Here is a 17,536-nt window from a genome sequence, read left to right as displayed (position 1 = left end):
ATAGTCAAAGATAAAACTCTGGAACATACCCACACTTAAAGGGTGAGGCCAGAAAAAGAAACATTCAAGCAAAACCAAGAAGAAACAATCAGAGAAGTAGGCCAAGACACAGGAGAAAGTGGTGTTAGAGAAGCCAAAAGAAGAGAAAATGACTGAATCCACCGGAGTTAGCAATCAGGTATGTATGGAGGACCCTGCCCATGTTGTTAGCTTAGCATGCTGAGGGTAGAAGTCCAGTTGCAGTGCACTGAGTGAGTGGTAGGTATAAAAGTAGACAATGAATGAAAACTGTTTTGAGAGGGAAACATAATAGTAATGGAGAAACATTTTTTAATATAGGAGATGTTTGGGGGAAGGGGCCACAAGATAAGATAGAAAGGATATTTAAAAGGCCATTAGTAGGAGGTAAATGCAATCAAGAGGTCAGGTAAAAAGATTTACTTTAATTGGGAAAAGAGACATATTGATCAGAGAGTAATCAAAGGATGCAGAGGTGAGTGGGGAGAATAATTATTAAGAACGGAAATGAGAAGTTAAAGTGCATTCAAGATGGTGTGGATTTTCTTAGAGAAGTACAGGGACAAGGCCATCTGCTAACAAACAGATGGGGCAAGACCAAGTGGGGAAGGATGAAAAAAGGAGTTACCCAAGATTGGACAAAGAGTGGAATTGCCAAAAGGTATAAAAGGAGAGGTAGGTGATATTCTCTAAAAGTGTACCAGAGTCCGGATACAGCCCAAGAAAGTGAGGGTATGAGGAGCACCATGCCACTGCAAGAGAGCTAGGAAAGGGACGGTGCTGGTACAATGTGACAGCAGATGCAGCAAGTGGCCTGGAGAGAAAGGCAGTCTCAAAGGAAGAGAAAGACTCAGAGAAAAGGATGGGACAAGACATGGAAGTCTTAATGAGAAAGCAGGAGGGACTGGAGAATGTGGACAAAGATACTACATATCTTTGTAGCCTTTCGCATAGCCTATGCCTATTTTCCCTCACACTTCTTTGATCTCTTTGCATAAAATCTCTATTTGTCTCGTTATCTGAGGGCCACCTCATTTCTCTAAGAATGAATACCTTACCTAGATGACTTCTCTGTCATGTTCAAGTAGCTCCATAGATTGCTCTACCTCTGAAGCTTCTCTACTAAGTCTTCTCTGACTACCCTTTCTAAAATATATCCCCTTTCACAACCTCATCCCCCCTCTATGCCCTAATTTTGGTTTGTTTCTTTATAGGATTTAACTCTACCTCCAATCCCTTTCCATTTACTTCTTTATCTGCTCCATACCCCAAGGGTAAGGTCATCAAAGGTTATATTAGAAGTAGTGCATGGGCACATGCAGGAACCGGAGCCATACAGCCTGGGCTTATATCCTGAATATGCTTTTATTAACAGGCAATGCTGGTGGCAGTATATTTAGCCTTAGTTTTCTCATTTGTAAAATGGGAATTAAAATAGTAAATCACCTCACAGAGACAGTATGAAGATTAAGTGGAATAATGTATTTAAAGGATTTAGCAAAGTGCCTTGTACACAATAAGTGCTCAATATACGTAAGATATCATTATAAGATAACAACAGTTAGAAATTGTCCTTAAAAAAGTCTATGGCCATTTCAAAACTGACATGAAATTCCTGATAGTCTAAATGGTTGCCTAGCTACAGTTTTATTCTCATGACTAGACAAAATAATGGAGGGTCTAAAAATAATGGCATGGTTATTTAGTACACAAATTTCTTAGATGACAAACCCTTGGCAATATGGTATTTATCTGAGCATTTCTGCCAGTACCTAAACTGTTTTACTCCACTGACAGTTTCTCAGTCATACTGGTTATAGTAAGGTTATTTGGCTATAAGAGATATTATGGCAGATGTTTATGGTCTCAAAGGGAGTGAGATCTGTATGAGCATTTAATTCCACAGCAAGATCCCAAATTAGTTTCATTATTCTAGAGAGTATAACAGGGTGAAAATTGGCCCACAAGCCTCAATGGGAGAATGAAATTATGAGCTAGCTATTAGATAACCTCTAATGATGTTCTGGTATACAGTTAAAAGAGAGGATGCTCTAAATAATTCATAGTGGAGAGTAAAATACAATTGTATGAGCCATAGGATTATATTTTCCACAAGACATAAAAGAATTTTGATACAGCAAATTTAAATACTTTCTTAAAAATAAATGTCTATAAGTTTGAAGCAGGTACGTTTCTTCACATTCCCAAATGAACACACTGTAAAGATGACTTTGCTTCAGGGGAAAAGAGTGAATTTGGGAAAATTCCTTGCCTTTGCCCTTCCTCCAACCTCAACCAGCCATGCCCCTTCCTTGCGTTAGCATCATACTGCCTCTGTGCTGACCACACCAGCACTCTGTCCTAGATTCACTCTTTCTGGGTTCTCTGATCTACACCTATGTTGCCGGCATTCCTTTTCTCTTTAACAAAACTGATCAGTTCTTTGGGCGTATGTAGCCAGATGCTGAAAGAAGATAAAAACCAACGCACATCAAAAGTGAGAACAACTGATGAGCTAAAAAGAGTTAGCTGGGTTTTATGCTTCTCTTGTGTCATGTTGCTTTTGGCTGCCCTCCCAGGAGAAACGGGTCTCATAATATGATGTTAATGGAATAAACCTCCATGACTAAATTAAGGTAGCCCAAGGATGTAAGCTCTATGCAAGTGGAGGGTCAGGTTAGACTTCTTGAGTCATCTGTGCCTGCCATGGTGCCTGGGCCATGGGAGGCGTTCAGTAAATAACACCAAGAGAAGATCACAACCTTAGAAAAGGCAGAATTAGTGTGAAACTGAATGACTAAGATAGCCCTGAAAAGCTTGAGATAATTGAGGACATGTGAACATTTCTGGTGGCCCTAGAATCACAGACAACTACCTATGAATACCAAATTCAAGATTTTAAACAGAATTCTAAGTAGCTGCTTTGCTTTCAAAAACCGGCGTTATACCTGAGACTATAAGTTGTTGCCTAAATGTCATTAAGTAACATTTAAGTGCCTTGAATTTCTCATGATGAAAATAACTCTTTGAGGTTAGCAAATGATAATTTGAGGTTAGAGAATAACTGGCCCATGATAGATACATGGTAAATACATGGTAAAAGAAAGAAAGAATGAATAAAAGGTATTACCAGACCTTGCTTAGTTAAAAGGAGGATGAGTTTTAAGGGCCATCTGTGAAGAGCAATTGTGGGTGGTAGACAGCCAAAGGGCAGGTTGAGAACAGGACATGAGGTGGAGAGAGAGAAAGACTGGACCTCAGGGTACAGCAGGAACCAGCCAGTCGAATATTCTGGGAGCAGCCCTCTCTAAATTTAATGACTGGCTCTTTTGGGGTATTTTAACCTTATTAGGATGATACATAAAGCTGTTTAATTTTGTGTTTTTTTAAAAAATGAGATTTCCCTTTAAAAATAATGTTTACAGGAAGGTGGATAAAGGGAGTCACTGAACCTAAACAAAATGGCTAAGACAAGAAACTTCACTTTCTGGAAAATTTGGCATTCTGCCAGATACCTTTTTTTTTTTTAAATCATTTAAAATATGTTTAAATTTCCATTCAGTCTATATTCATTTTCACAACTTTATTGAGAGGTATAATTCATATATCACAAGACTTACCCATTTAAAGTATACAATTAGATGGTTTATACTATATTCATGGAGCTGCATAACCTTCATAAGTATCTAATTTTAGAATATTTTATTCCCAAACGAAACCCTGTATCCATTAGCCGTCACTCCCCATTCCCTCCTCCCCTCAACTTCTGGTAACCACTGATCTACTCTCTGTCTCTACAGATTTGCCTATTCTGGACATTTCTAATAAATAGAATCAAACAATATGTGGGCTCTTGTGTCTGGCTTTCTTCACTTAGCATGTTTTTGAGGTTCATCTCTGTGGCAGCACATATCAGCACTTTATTCCTCTTTATTGCTGAATAATGTTCCACTGTACGGATATGCCACATTGTATGTATCCATTCACTAGTTGATGGACATTTGGCTGCTTTATCATTGTGTTATTTTGAAAAATGCTGCTACACAAATTTTTGTATGGACATAACATTTTGAACACTCCTACACAAATTTTTGTGTGGACATAAAAATTGCTGGGCCATATGACCATATGCTCAACATTTCACATAAGCATATTCTACACTTAACATTTTGAGGACCTGCCTATTTTCCAAGGTGTGCCAGGCACTCCTGAGGTAAAGCAAAGGCCTATTTTATTTTCAGAGAGACAGTGAAATAGTTTCTTTTTAAACAAAGGGTAAGGCCATAACCTCGAAAGGCCTAACATTAGTTTGAAACAGAACTGTAAACAGAGCATTGGAATTTGGTGACTAAAAAGCCTTATGAGTGACAATAAATGGACCCCAAGATGAGGCTGCTATTCTTTGGCTTAGTGATCTACCTTCAGGTATATTTCTGATGACCCTATCCTCTGCATGGCTTGTTGGCAGTTGTATTGAAATCCCACACTTCCATCTTATTAAATGTTGAAATAGCCAGCTTTCAAAAAGTTTCTACTATTAGAAGTTTTGATATAAAACATCAAAACATTCAGGTAAATATAGATAGAGACATTAGATATATATATGAAATTTATTATCTAATTCTACTTTTTATTATAGATTTAGGGAGGGCAATATTATTTTAATATAAAATAGAAAATATCATCAGCTTTTCTTAAATTACTTGTGGCAGATATTACATTTTGCTCATTGTTTTATCCCTTGTCTTTCATCAGAGGGGCTAGAGAGGCAGCAACATTTGTCGAATTGAAACTGAATTGCATTTACCCAAAATTCTAGTAATTAATTTTTAACCTGCTACACATGAACTAAAACTAAAGTCTACTCATCCAAAATGCAACATATGAAACCACTGTGTGGGGATGTGTATGAACATGTATATGAATATGCTTCTGAACCTGCAGTTTAACTGCCTTTATGAAACAAATATAAGTGATAAGCACTTTGGAAAATACATGGTGAATATTTTCTGTTTCAGCATGTTCCTTTCCCTGGAGAACAAAGTTGAAGTACTCCTTTCACAACATTCTAACAGAAATCTATAAAGGCAAGCTAAAACAGAACGCGTATTTTTGCAAACAGGTTTCATTCTTCCTGAAAAGACTTTAAAATCATGTATTCCTGTCCAGGGATTTCGTGGTCCTAAGCTAAGTTCAGAAAGGAAAACACATTCAGTTTATCTGCCAGAACTGCTTGAAATAAAGGCAGTCACCTTCTAAAAGGGCATATCACATAGAGTGACAAATGTCAGGTACAGTTTATAAAAATTCAATACTATTAACATCTGATTGCTACTTTTCACCAATTCCTCAAAGAATGTGGTTTAATTTTTTAATGTGAGATTCACAATTTTTTCTAATATGCTAATAGTATGACAGATTCATATCTTGGATGTGTAAAAGCTCAATAAGTCAGCAGAGTTCTTGCAAGACACAATATATTTTTCCCTAATTGGCAAAGAACATGCTGCTCTGTATATTTCATTTGCCAATACAAAGCAAAGTATATTTCAAAGATTAGATGTATAGTCTAGGATAATAATCATGACATTTAAGTAAACATAAATGGATAAAACTTCTGAAATTTTTTGAACTGAGAAATATTTTAAAAGAATTAAAGTATATCTAAATTTTTGTTGATGCTTCAAAGCAATATAGTTATCTATGTTTTATATTAAGAAAAACCAGAGGCAGTGCTTAGTGTAAAATGTTCTGTAATCCTGGCTGAAATTAGCAATTTAAATTTGCTGAATGAGGCTACAGTGCAATATCTAATGCACAAATCATAGAGATTTGAGTACTTGCATAGTTGTTAAAAATGTATCAAAAAGCCATAGGTTAACAATAATGAATGTATGTTACATTATTATTAAAATATGCAATCTTTGGTAATAATTTATTTGTTTTACAAATGCATTGGGGGGCTAAAATTTGTCAATTCATCTGTGACAAAGCATGAAATTCAATATTGCTCACCATGAGCAATCCATGAAATTTGTCAACTTTGTTCCCGATTTTCACAGGGCCTTCCTCTTAGATGAAATGACCAATTGAACTGAGAGCACAGCAATTTTTTCATCTATGGTAAATCAGTTTAGTTTCCTAGGATTTATTATGGGCTTCAGACTTGAGCTTTTTATGATTATGAACCATTATGTACATAATATCAATCGTATGGTGATTTATCTTACTGTTTCTTCCCCTTTCTGAAAGAATGCTCCATTTCTAAAAGTAGCTCTCAACTTGGGTTGCTAGAAGGAACACTCTGTAAACAAGGGGTTTATTGAAAGTCAGAGTAGGTGAAGCTGAAATAAAAGCTGTTAATTCTCTTAGAATATCTAATACAAATGTGTCAAAATGTATTAAAAATTAAGATTTGTATGTCGCTTTTACCAGAATGTTATGCAGAGAAACACTTGACCTAATTTATCCTTAGAAATAGACATATGTGAAATTTTTACTACCCATGAAGATATAGTTAGTTAAAAAATAAAAGTGACAATTTTGGAGGAGGATATAAACAAAATGGTATTAATATTTTATTATAAGATGTATTCTAACCTCCTCTATAACATTACAGATTTGAATTGAATTAACCAGAAATCAAAAGTAATTCCACACTTCTAGATTTTTCTAAATCTTATTTGTTGAGCTAAGTAAAATATTTCCACATGTTAAAAATGTAATTATTATTTCTATTTCCATTTGCCATTGCTAGTTGAGTTATATCTCAAATATAGTTTTCTTTTTCATAGAGTATCAAAAAATCACTGCGATAACCAGGCCATCAATATAATTTGATCATTTGAACAACCCAAATAGTGAAGCTACAAATGTTCCTGATTGTATTAGAACTTTATCAGCTGAATGGGATTGACCAATAGAGACATAACACATTTTCGGGCACTGAATTGCATTGAGAATTACGAAACTCTGTTGGTTGATGTTAGTTTTATAAAATGGCCTAGTTCACAGTATCAAAAATGCACTTCAAAAGATGTCTACTTGTAACTTCACATAATTCCATAAGTGTTATGAAAATAACTTTGTTAATCACATTATTATATATCATAATAGCTAAAAGGAAAATACATTTGATACTTACTTATATAATTCTGTTAATGGTGAAGTCAAAATGACTAATGTCGTAAACAGATTATTACAATGGGTGTGAATTTTAAAAATTTTATCATCTGTATGCTGATGAGGATTCAAAAGTTTCTGTACAGATGTACAAACTGACCATAACATGTTCTCAGTGCATATCAAAATTGTTGTGACATCAAGTCTGTTGGAAAGAAAGAAAAGAAAATTATGTTAAACAAAATAATGTTTCTGCTTGGTAGGCACTTTCATTCATATCTCTTGTACTAAGCATATGTAAGAATAGAAGAATTCAGTTAGACACCAGAGCTTCAGAGATCTAAATCAAATAGAAAGTATCAAAGATACTCTTTGAGTTTCTAGGTGTTAGATGACCCACAATACCATTATCTTCAGGGATGGCGAGCTCTGTAATAGTGTTTTAGGAGTGCTTTTAAAAAATGTTTATTTTACATTATTAGGATTCTGTTCAAGAAACTCAAGAGATCATCCCGGAAATTACACTGAGCGAAACAGAAGCTAGATGAAAAGAAAAATTTGCTATTATCCATGTATATGTATGATAGGTTAAAATTTCATGGCACAACAGTTCTCCTCACTCGTGTGTACACTGTCAAAAAAAAGTTACAAGATTGGTAGCATGTTCTCCCAGCAAGTGGGAGATAAGAAGAAATGACAAACGAAGCTCAAATCGAGAAGCCCACAGTTTCAGAAATGTTTGATATTAAATAAATTTGTGGAAAATATGCTGTATTATTTATCTTATTCATAGACTTATTTCTTTGTTTCCACCTTTCTCGAGTTTTAATAGGGACCCGAAGATCTCTTTAATTATTATTTTGGCATCTAACTAAATTGAAGGGACCTCAGTTAGTTTCTTTTTTTTTTTTTCGTCTTTTAAATTCAGGGTTGAAGAAATAGAAGATGAAAATTTTGAAGTGATAAGAAAAATACAAGTTTGAGGATCTTTTAAAATGACATTTTGGTCCCAAATTTATTATATAATAAATATTATATATAAATAATATGTGACACATATATAAATCATATATGTGGCTTAGTTATGTGACATTTGGAGGCTACTGGAATAGTAAAGAATCAATATTAGCCTTTATAAAGGTTTAATTTTAGTTTGTATATGCTTTTTCTAATTGCTAGATAAACAATTTCTAATCCAATATATATGTAGAGACACACATACACAATCTGATTTCCATAATAATGGTGGTTTAGGATTAACCGGTCAAATAAAAATGTTTATATATTTTACTTATAAAAACTAGACTCAATAATTCTAGCATTGCATGGCATTTTTATGCAACCACCCAGAAAATAAAAACCAAAAGTCTCTATTGTACAGTTAATTAAATATACTACCCATTTGTACTTATTTCATGAGCTAACAGTAAAGCTGATTTCATAAATATCTCATAATGACTTGCCATTTCATAATCAAAAGTGATTTATGCTACATAAGGAAAAGAATGAAGGTATTCTTTGCTTTCAAAAGGAATTTTCCATCTATTCTTCAGAGTTCAATTTTTTTAAAAAGTCTGGTCAGTAATTCAAAACAGCCTGTGCAAAACACCGTATTTATGAAACACTGCAGCAGGACCTAAATGCCCTTCAAATTGCAGCATGCTTTACAAGAACATGATCAGGAAATGATTCCTCCTGCCAAAAAAAAAAAAGCCTCCCATGTCTGTAGGTTCCTTCTAAAATATATCTGAAAAAAGATTATTCTACCTAAAAGGTCTGAATCACATTATACAGAATATTTACAAAACAAAAGCCTTTTCTTCATATACATACAAGACCACTGTAGTCACGTAAGCACAATTCATATATTCATTGCCTAGATAACTCATAGAATTGTACTATAATTCAGTCTTATTTAATACTCAGTGACTGTTGCTCCTCATTTTCTGTGATTTCACATTTTGTTGAACTGGCTGTTAGTAACAAATAGTGAAAATAAAAGGAAAAAATAATTAGAATATATTAGGAAGAAAATAATTAGGTTTTCTTAATGAAGATAAGCTTCTATATTTAAAGGCTTAACAAAAAACAACTAAAATCCCCTGGGTGCCTAGAAGCTCAAAATCAAATGTGTCAAATTGACTGCTCCATCATGGCATGGATACTTTGGTATCAATTTCAGGGCCTTAATTTTCTATTTTTATCTTATTAACATTTGTGTATCTATATCCTAGATTATAGGACACCTTGAATCATTTTTTAGAAACAAGTGGGTTCTATAGACAATTTTAAGGAATAAAAAGAACAAACTTATTTTGATTCATGTTTCATATTTCCACTTAAATAACTCAGGAGAATAGAATATGATTTCTTTTCAGATGTTAGAAACATGTTAAATACATAAGGAGTATGTCATGAGATTCAGAATTCTGCTTTATACCAACTAATGAAAAGTTTTCTTGAAAATCAATGTTTTTCAGAACTTCAATTACCTTAACTGTGGAGTTCTTTTACAGCTGGGGTGGGCCCGAGCGTATCTGGAGGCCAGCAGACTCAAAGATTTCTCCAGCACTTCCGCTAGAATCTCCTGGGCTAACTTAGGAGGCAGAATGGTCCAGAGATCGTAATGAAGAGACCAGCAGAAATAATGCCACATCTGGATTGAGAAGGAACATCTTTCCCCCTGGCAAAGCCACCACACGTTAAACCACAGAATTACGTCTTCTAAAATGTCAATTTGCTTCCTATGAACCTAATTAGTTCAGGCTGAAAGGAAATAGCTAAAGAGTTTGACACTCTAGAAGACCAACAAAGATTTTTGACAAGATGTAAAACATCCTTATTGACAAAGGAACAGATGTTTTATTTCGAGACTAGATATTCTAGTGCAAATCCAGATCACAAATATTTAACCTAGCATAGCCTTGATTTACCTACGCCTAGCCTAGGATTTAAAATTTATTTTTAAATAACTAGCTTTGTAGTTGCTGAAAAAGCCATGCTAGCTTGTATAAGATAGTGGACTGATTCTTCTAAAATTAAAATCTACTTAAATAATTTCAGTACGTATATTTTTCTGAGCCTATTAGCATCATTGAGGTAATTTTATAAATGTTTCAGACTTCGCATTATAATGAAGTGACAGGAGTAAAAATAAACTTGCATACTGCATTCTTAGGAACATTCTTGAAACTAAGGGGGATGGGAAGCTATCGAATATTATTACATTAGGCTATTTTGCCTATGGCATTTAAATAACAATACTAGAAACAGATACCACAATAGTCTGAGTTTACAACATTTTCTAAAGCCTAGGCACATATTATCATCATTTCTTAGTATTTTTATGGCACTTCATACTTTTAAAGAGTTATATTTTCATTCCTTTCCACCCCTGTACAGATCTCTTCTGTGTGCCAAATTTTCTGACTGCAGAGGAAGAATTAACAATGGCCAAGGCCAAGGGGAACAGGCAGAAAGAAGAGGGTGGCCTCAAATGATTTACAAGCATTAATCAGGTAACATGTACTCTCAGGGAGGTACGCTAGCAGTTTCACCTCATTTTCTTCAAATCAGATCAAATGATTATTTGAAATAGGAAGATTAAAATGCATTCCTCAAGCATTATCTTGATTATGTTACTATATCAAAAGTTAAACTAGTAAAATTTCCCATTATATTCCAAGTGATTATCTTTTACTTAAAATTTCTGCTTTGTCCACTATCTGTATTTGTCAAGCAAATGTCACGTTAAAAAAAAAAAAAATCTGGTGTTCTCTTATACCAAAAGTTGATCATTTCTTATGTAGACACTCCCATTAGTATTTTCTTTATGTATTACTCTTCTGGTAGTTTATTTGATTAGTAATATCTTCTGCAGCCAATGAAACAATAATAATTTGTAGTTATTATCTACCAACTTTCAAAAGGCATTTATAAATGAGTAGAATTTGTATTCCTTGGGTAAGAAACTTGGGCATGAAAATAACAGAGTCGAGTAAAAATTGGAGGGGACTTTGGCCACTGGCTTCTGATTTCCTAATTAGATGTGCATCTAAATTCTTTAAGAAAAAAGAAATTACACACCTATAATCCCAGCATTTTAGGAGGCCGAGGAGGGCGGATCACTAGGTCAGGAGATCGAGACCAACATGGCTAACACTATGAAACCCCGTCTCTACTAAATATACAAAAATTAGCTGGGCATGGTGGCGGGCGCCTGTAGTCCCAGCTACTCGGAGGCTGAGGCAGGAGAATGGAGTGAACCCGGGAGGCAGAGCTTGCAGTGAGCCGAGATTGCGCCACTGCACTCCAGCCTGGGCGACAGAGCGAGACTCTGTCTCAAAAAAATTAATAAATAAAATAAAAAGATAAAAGAAATTACAAAATTAATGATGAAGCAGCAAAACTGTAGTTTCTTATGCTTTCTTCGTTGTGTGTTTTGATGAATACTTTTTAAACCAAGAAAGGAGTTTTAATGCTTGGTTCTCTCATACCTTTTGTGTTGCATATAAATTTAAGCAAAACGGACCCCAGTTGATAGTGACTAGCATGAATGATTTACACTAACTTTCCCTATGGCAATGGGTGAGTTCTTATTATAACATGATCAAAATGATTTCTCATATTCTTCAAAATGTTAAAAACCAATTTCCTTAACAGCTACCATTTAGTGATAAATGAGAAAATGAAAGTAACTTTGAGCACACAGATTTCTTTTCTTAAAAGTAAAAAATACTCATTTTAAGACTTTTTAAAATATAAACTTCATGTTTACTTTAAAATATTTCAAACAGGTCTTTGTTCTAACAATTCTTTTTAAATTCATACAACTTCAATGTACGCAAGGGTTTTCATTAAACTAAATGTGGTTCATTTATTTTTCTGACCTGTTTCCTTATTTGTTGTCATTTCAAGAGTATTCTGCTAGTAAACATCTGTTATTTTTGCAAAGCCACTATAATGTAAACAGATGTGAGCTTTTATTTAGATTATATATCAGGAAACAAGCAGCTGGGCTTTATTATAGAAGCCACTCAATATTATCTTTGAACAGACAATTCTTTATTCTTTGACTATTGGAAAACACAAGTTCCTAAAACTGAGCAGATGTCAACCATCCTAAAAGCTTAATTTTAAACATGTAATCTGAACACCCACTATGCCATCGTGACCAGCACCTCATCAGAGAGATACAGAACTCTGACTCTCTCAAGCTGACAGTTTAGAAAATGGAAATAATGTATCTAGATCTCACTTGCTATCACAAAACATGAGCAAACATTGCTGCATATCTTGTAAATTATTTTACTATTTCTTTACTATGCTCTGCGCATGGCAATAGGTTCCCTTGAGATCTCTATCCTACCCTTCACCTCCAGTCAGGCAGATATCATCTTTTTCCCTCTCAAAGCAGGCCTGCCAAAAACGTACTAGTTCTGTTTCACAAATCAGTTGGAATAATGGTGGAGCAGAAGAAAGGGGTGCAGTAAGCAAGATAAAACCATGTCAGGTACTCCAGTTGTCAAAACAGTTTAAAATCAATGCTATTTTTAGAAGGTTCTTATTTTTGATACATAAAAAAAAGTATCACTTTATTTTTCTGAGAATAAATAACAACCACTAACTCTGCAATTAAATTGTAACTACTGACCATGTAAGTATACGGAAGCTACAGTACCATGTAATCACAGGGTAACTATCTCGTTATTTCCGTCTTTGAAGCCAAAGCCTTGTCATAAGATCTAAGAGCTGCATGTTACACGGTAATTTGTTGGTTTTTAAAATACTTGATAACTTCAATAACAGGTTCTCAATACATCCACTTATTTACACTGTACAACTCTTCTAGCTCCCAATTTGCATAAGAGGAAACACAATACCCCTATGTTGAACATACAGTGAGATGATACCTGTTCTTCAGGGAAAACATCATATAAAATTGCTCATTAGTAGTACACTGACATATTGAAATAGTTTGAAACATGAGATGGATTCATTTTCAACCACTCTGTTTACTTCAAGGCAAATAAGGAAAACATGATGCTGCCAGGAGAGGGAAAGACCAATACTTTCATTCTTATCTCAGGCTACCAGCTGCACCATACCACTTTCTCTTTCTCATTCTGCTTGCTGCTTCCACAACTGTTTGAAGTATGTCAGGTTTGGAAAACTCTATATGGATGCTCTTGCAAAAAGAAAACCTCTCTGGGAAGGGCCTCTAAAGGAGAGATGAAATGGCCTTAGAAAAAGTGGAAAGTCCTTTAAGAGAGCTTCTTATTAGCTGCTCCTCTCTGTTGTAGCAACATTTATTATGATAATAACTCAGGCATAAATCAAACCACAGGAACCTTCAGTGCCTGTGAGGTGACAGGAGCAATTCTGTTGAATAAAATTCCACTCTGTTTTTCTCAATACTCTATAGTGATTAGGACAATCAAGAAAATGAAAGTCATAAACTTCAATCTAGAGGAAAGGGTAAAATGGAAAAGTTAATGAAACTAGGCATGGCTGTTGAATTTTTTTAAAACCCTGATTACCTTTTATTAAGATATTATAAATGTTTCACCCTGCCCTGGAATCAACTTCAAGGAATTTCAAGTATTGTGGTCTGTACATAATCAATGAGATTTAGGTGAAGGGAAACTAATAAAGCTTGATGATGAATAATTTTAATTGATCCTGGGTTTGGTTGCACTGGGAATCATTAGGCTTCAATTTCGGACTTCAAAACATAGGCTAAATGAAAATAGGTAAACTATAACTGATCAGATGGGTGTTCTTTTTTTTTTTTTTTTTTTTTCTGAGATGGATTCTAGCTCTGTCATCCAGGCTGGAGTGCAGTGGCTGGATCTCAGCTCATTGCAACCTACGCCTCCTGGGTTCAAGCCATTCTCCTGCCTCAGCCTCCTGAGTAGCTGTAATTACAGGGATGCGCCACCACTCCCAGCTAACTTTTTGTATTTTTACTAGAGATGGGGTTTCACCATGTTGGCCAGGCTGGTCTCAAACCCCTGACCTCAAGTGATCCACCTGCCTCACCCTTCCAAAGTGCTGGGATTACAGGCGTGAGCCACTGCCCCGGCTTTAAATGGGTCTTAAAGCATACTCATAAGAACATACAATGAGAAGGAAAAAAAATAAGTATAAAGAATAAAGCTGCTTAATAAAAGGTATTTATCAAACACATATGGAAATGTATAACAAGAAAAAATGCAAGGATATCCTTAACTAACTGGTCTCTCTGGAAAAAATACAAGGTTGTAGCATTTTGGCATTGTTATCTCTTTGAGTTTTCATTGTATCCCATTATATTCCAACTATACGGCACTACAACATTGCAGCTCAAATTAAGTTATTTTTACTTTTAAGCAGAAGGAGAGTTCTGATGTCTAATTTATTTCAGCTTTTTAAAAACAGTGTTTTTCCTAAGTATGAATTCAATATTTTAAAAATATTATCCTAACAGCCTTCGTGTATTAGTAATGCCAAGCTCATGTTTCTAATTAGCCAGAAAGCAGGTAGGCAGTAAAACATATTTGTGTAAAAAGGAGGGATAGTAAACTTAACTTCACACCTCATAAAAAGCTTTGTAGTCATCCCAGTGGTGGCTCTCAGCATCCTGTAAAATGCTTGTAGCACAAACTCTGACGCAGTAGTTCGTAACCTGAAACTGTAGAGTGTTGATGAATTCCTGATATTGTTGGACAGGCACCAGGAATATGGGTCTGTTCAGAGAGAATGATCAAAGAGACAGAGATTTAAGGCCTGTGCAGTAGGAGATAACAATCTCCAGTACTACAAATGGTTTTGATTATTAGATATCAATCATTCATTTCCTCTTAATGCTGAAGTCTGCATCCACATTCACTTTCCAAAAAGGAAAAAAAAAAAAAAAAGCTGGTCTTTGTTTTGCAAGCCCTTGGAAAACGTACATCTGCTGTTCTACAAATATGCACTTCAACTTGAGACAAACTGTATTGTCAATACATCATTCAAAAATGAAAGTATTCTTTGTAAGCCTGTTATTAGAGATCAGTGCATTATTTAGGCATTAGGTTATTGTTATTACTAGAGAACAACATGCACTTGTCAGAACCAACTTTTACAAAGCTATCAAATGTCCCACAAACACATTCTTTATTTTTAAAAATTGTAATTTTGTAGATATCAATTATCTCATAAACTGTTTTTTAAAATTCTACAGAACTATTAAATAAAATGATTTCTGGCACATTTTGTTTATAAATTCAAGCATGAATCACAACATCTGACTACTTATGAGAATTAAAGAAATATCACAGTTATACCCTACATCAAGCCAAATTTATTCTACTTTTATCTTTAGCTATGAATATTACACTGCTTTCTTTCATAACTAACTGACTGCAAAGGCTGGATAAAGAATATAGAATAGACTCTCGGGGTCACACAGGACTGCTAAGTCTACATGTTTCTTTTGCAAGAAGCCATGTTATATCTAGACAGTGTAAGGGCAACAAGAAAGGCCATGTGATAATTAATGCCTGTGGTCATTTTTATCTCTATACAGAAAACATACTGCAGTTTTTGACTACAAATACATGAAAATTAGACTGCCAGATGCTTCCTCTTCAAATATTATACTTTATTACTAAATGGCTGTCCTGAAATATGTTTACATTGATCATTAGAATAGATTACAATGCATTTATTTTCTAAGTCCACTCCACGAGACAACAAGTTTATTTTTCCTTTTCAGTGTGGTCAGTATAATGCACCTTACAAAACAAAAGGGTGTGTTTATTCATGTAATAACAACATGCAGAAAATAGTTGCGCTGGGTTAGGGTGCAGAAAATGTGTGGGTTTTTGAGTGTGCCTTCAGAGAGAGTACCTTTCTTACTATCTATGTATCTAGTTTAATATATCCCATGCGCCACCTTTTTGATATTTCCTAGTTAAGACAAATGAAAATAATTCACCTTGTTAATTATTATTTTCTCTTTCTCAAATCTTATTACCAAAATTTCATTCCTGTGATATCCAAAGATTACACGTTTCTTTAAGCGTGGCCATCAACTTAATTTAAACAACACTCACTTTTTAGTCATTTCCTTCATCAAATTATCATATCGCTTGAAATGCTGGAAGACATACACTGCCGTGGAGAGGTATGTGTGCAAGTTTTTCAGGGGTGCTTTGGAAGGAACCTCCTTGGCTCTCTCTTGCAGTCTCTGCAGGACAGCTGTTGCCACTTTACAACAGGCCTCCGCCAAGTTTGCTCTAATTTCCTGAAAAGAATCATCTCTGCATGCCAGAGCCATTGGAAGCATTGTGTCAAGTTTTTCCATGATGTCAGAACAAAACTAGGGAGAAATAAATGTGGCACTGAGTTATTTGTATTCTGACAGCACCAAGTAATTTATGGACAGTGGAGCCAAATTCCTAAATAATGAATTTGGCATCAAACATAAATATAATGATGCAGCTTTGTAATAATCGATTTCTCAGTTGTAGAAAGTTAAATGTTTAATGTCTAATAAGGAAATACCAAAACAATGCTTCTCTCTATATAACTTTCAAACCCTATGCTTACCAGACAGACATTATGAAAAACCCATGAACCAGCTATACATGACAATATCTTTATCTGTAGTTAATAAGACTTAGAAAATATATCCTTGATATTGTATAATATCAAGAAAATGTATCCTTGATATTAACGTTTGCATTATTTTTTAAACTTATTCTAATTTTCTTTTGCTAAATTGCCATAAAGGGTTTTTTTAAAATTAAATGACATATAAATGTCAGTGCAATTTAAATAATTTAGAAGAGTCAGAAGCAGTCTCATGTAGCATCTTCTTATTGGTAGGGTGTCAGCAACTTTTAGAAGTGATGAGTCTAGCCTTTCACTGCTTATTATGTATCTTCTCTTTCTTAATGGCAGAAGGGAGGTGTAATGAATGGAAAAGCAAAGCCTATCTCCACATTGCATCAGTCAACACAGTTACCTAGGGAGTGTTCTGGAGCTTTAGGGTGACTGTGGCAGAATAAGGAGGTCATCTTCAAAAATTCTTTTAAGAATATCCCAATCGGCTGGGTGCGGTGGCTCACGCCTGTAATCCCAGCACTTTGGGAGGCTGAGGCGGGCGGATCATGAGGTCAGGAGATCGAGACCACTCTGACTAACACGGTGAAACCCTGTCTTTACTAAATATACAAAAAATTAGCCGGACGTGGTGGCGGGTGCCTTTAGTCCCAGTTACTCGGGAGGCTGAGGTAGGAGAATGGTGTGAACCCAGGAGGTGGAGCTTGCAGTGAGCCGAGGTCGCACCCCTGCACTCCAGCCTGGGCGACAGTGAGACTCCGTCTCAAAAAAAAAAAAAAAAAAAAAAAAAAAAAAAAAAAAAAAA

General features: G+C 34.9%; 1 protein-coding gene across 1 annotated transcript in view; it reads right to left on the bottom strand.

Moving 5' to 3' along the window:
- Positions 1-17,536, bottom strand: part of KIAA0825 (KIAA0825 ortholog) — a 481,693-nt gene that overhangs the window by 318,527 nt on the left and 145,630 nt on the right. Inside the window, exons 12-15 of the mRNA XM_032156821.2 lie at positions 16,221-16,486; positions 14,717-14,867; positions 9,633-9,823; positions 7,163-7,345 (exon numbers count right to left, since the gene is read on the bottom strand). Coding sequence (XP_032012712.2) covers positions 7,163-7,345; positions 9,633-9,823; positions 14,717-14,867; positions 16,221-16,486 — 791 coding nt within the window. The remainder of the gene's footprint in view (positions 1-7,162; positions 7,346-9,632; positions 9,824-14,716; positions 14,868-16,220; positions 16,487-17,536) is intronic.

Source organism: Hylobates moloch, unplaced genomic scaffold, assembly GCF_009828535.3.
Source record: "Hylobates moloch isolate HMO894 unplaced genomic scaffold, HMol_V3 SCAFFOLD_6, whole genome shotgun sequence".
NCBI lineage: Eukaryota > Metazoa > Chordata > Mammalia > Primates > Hylobatidae > Hylobates > Hylobates moloch.
The sequence above is the reverse complement of the archived record's forward strand: the minus strand, read 5'-3'. Positions and strand labels throughout refer to the sequence as shown.